Raw genomic sequence first — 2699 nt, 5'->3', positions numbered from 1 at the left:
CTAATATAAATTACAAATTATAGAGAATATTTTATTACATAAAAAATTATATTACAAAAAAACATTTTACAAAATAGTAAAATTAATTTCTTCAAAGCAATATGAAACGAAATAAAATTCAAATATACTATATATTTAATTACGAATGTATATAAACTTCTAAATTTCTAATAAAAAAATAATATTTAAATATTCTATAGTAATAATGAATAGTTTTGATTACACATTCTCATATCATATCATGTATCATTTTTTTAAAACATTCGTATCAATAAATTTAATAAAAATACATTTAATATAAAAAATACTAACCCGCTCATTGCGCGCGGCTTTTTCTAGTAATGATAAAACAATATCTTACATGGAATTATAAAAAAAAAATAGAGCAATAAAACATGCGATTGGTTTATTATAAAGCTAAAAATATCTCTCTCTCTCCTTGCTTTCGCTGCTTTTTCAGTGAGAGCTCTTCGCTGTTCTTTCTCTCTCTCTCTCTCTCTCTCTCTCTCTCTCTCTCTCTGCTGGTGCGTTTTTTTTTCTCTGTGAGAATCGATGGAAAAGAGACAAGGGTTTTTCTCAGCGTTGAAGGAGGAAGTGGTTCGGGGATTGTCTCCGGCGAGGTCGAGAGCGAAGAGTCCGGCGAGGAAAGGCTCTTCTATGTCGAGCCTTCTGCGGCGGAGAAAAGGCGGAGACCGCTCGACGGCGGCGGCGAAGATGGAGCTGGTGATCGCGAGATCCGGAAGCTTCGTGCGGCCGTACCCGGAGGCTCTGTCTCCGTTGAAGGAAGGTCCCGATCCGGATGGTCCTGTAGACAGCAGAGGTCACCGGTGGGCTCACTGGCTCCCGAGGGCTCCCTCCGTGAGCTCCTCCGCGTCGTCGTCCGCTCCTGCTTCAGCCGTCGGAGAACGATCTGATTTGAGATTGCTGCTGGGAGTTCTGGGCGCACCGTTGGCTCCTGTGCACGTCAGCGCAGCGGATCCTCTTCCACACCTCACCATCAAGGACACTCCCATTGTGAGTTCTTCTTCTCTTATATTAACCCTCTGTGTCGTGGAAGTTTATTTCTATGTTTTCTTCCCCGTCTGATGATTCTGTGATACAAAGTTCTTGGTCTTCCTGGTAAATAAGCTGAAATGGGTACTTGGATCAGTGATGAAAATTTAATCTTTGTAATAAAATTGCGAAGCATACCTGATTTCTTCCTCTGGTTCTTCTACGTTACTAAACCTGTCTAGAGCATTTCGTTTTGTAAATTTTGGGTTTGAAATTTATCGTTTTTTGTTTACCAGCAAATGGATGATCAGTCTGAAAACAAAAAAGGGATGAAAAGTAGTAGTGGCACTGTATGTCAGGTGGAAGATTGGTGAGATTTTGGTTTCATTGGAGCGTATGAAGATTTTGGGACACCCCTTTTGGGGTAATCTGTTTGTTAAGAGGAGGTTGAGTGAGTTTTGTCTTCCTCTCCATGACAGCTTGCATTGCAAATTTCTCTGTCATGTAATTTCATGGTCTTGTACTAGATTTTTGGTTCCTTTTTTTGTCATTTACCTCTGTTCTTTAATGGATGTAGACAAAGGAAATTTTGGACAAACCCAGGAAAATAATGGTCCAGGCTCATTTAATTAGGGAAGGGAAAAAGGGTTTTTCGCAAGTTTACATTTTTGATATTGAATTTCAATGCCATGTTTCTTTAGATTCTGTTGAAGAAATGTGTTGATGAATGCTACAGGAAACCTCATCTGCACAATACATATTGCAGCAATACAGAGCTGCATCCGGTGGCCAGAAGCTTCAGAGCTCGGTCCATAATGCGTATGCCATGGGAAGGGTTAGGATGGTTGCTTTGGAGTTTGAGAGCGCTAACAGAGTCGCAAAGACCCGAAACTTCTCAAAGGCCGTGGAGTCGGGTGGGTTTGTTCTGTGGCAGATGAATCCCGACATGTGGTATGTAGAGCTCGCACTTGGAAAAAGCAAAGTTCATGCTGGCTGCAACGGGAAACTCGTGTGGAGGCACACACCTTGGCTCGGCCCCCATGCTGCAAAAGGACCAGTGAGGCCACTACGTAGAGCGCTTCAGGTGATTCATCTTGTCCTTGTGTTATGGATCTTTCTTGTCTTTCTCTTCTATCTGTTTCCCATGTCTTAAATTGTATGCAGAGATTCTTGTTTGTAGATTATCTCACTGCTGCCAAAACTTAATCAAAGTTTTCCCCTTTCTCCATTTTTGAAACAGGGTCTTGACCCGAGAACAACGGCTAGTATGTTTGCTAATGCGAGATGCATCGGTGAGAAGAAGGTGAACGGAGAAGATTGCTTTATCCTGAAGCTCTGTGCAGATGCCACAACTCTTAAATCCAGAAGTGAAGGACCGGCCGAGATAATAAGGCATGCGCTGTTTGGCTACTTCAGTCAGAAAACCGGCCTACTGATCCATCTTGAAGATTCCCATCTAACCCGAATTCAGAACAATGGAGGCGAAGCAGTGTATTGGGAGACTACAATAAACTCATTCCTCGATGATTACAAACCCGTGGAGGGGATAATGATCGCTCATTCAGGTAGGTCCATAGTTACATTATTTAGGTTTGGGGAGACGGCAATGAGCCACACAAGGACCACAATGGAAGAAGCTTGGGTGATTGAAGAAGTTGCATTTAATGTCCCGGGCTTGTCGGTAGACTGCTTCATCCCTCCTGCTG

At 42.1% G+C, this 2699-nt stretch overlaps 1 protein-coding gene across 1 annotated transcript; it reads left to right on the top strand.

The window, feature by feature from the left end:
- Positions 1-437: 437 nt before the first annotated feature.
- LOC104808399 lies at positions 438-2695 on the top strand (the record flags this gene model as incomplete). The annotated part of the gene is made up of 3 exons (XM_010534074.2): positions 438-1014; positions 1730-2077; positions 2234-2695. Coding segments are annotated over exons 1-3 (1272 nt in total), but the record flags the coding sequence as incomplete, so codon positions are not given.
- Positions 2696-2699: the final 4 nt, after the last annotated feature.

The sequence above is a fragment of the Tarenaya hassleriana genome, unplaced genomic scaffold, assembly GCF_000463585.1.
Source record: "Tarenaya hassleriana unplaced genomic scaffold, ASM46358v1 Cleome1402, whole genome shotgun sequence".
NCBI lineage: Eukaryota > Viridiplantae > Streptophyta > Magnoliopsida > Brassicales > Cleomaceae > Tarenaya > Tarenaya hassleriana.
The sequence above is the reverse complement of the archived record's forward strand: the minus strand, read 5'-3'. Positions and strand labels throughout refer to the sequence as shown.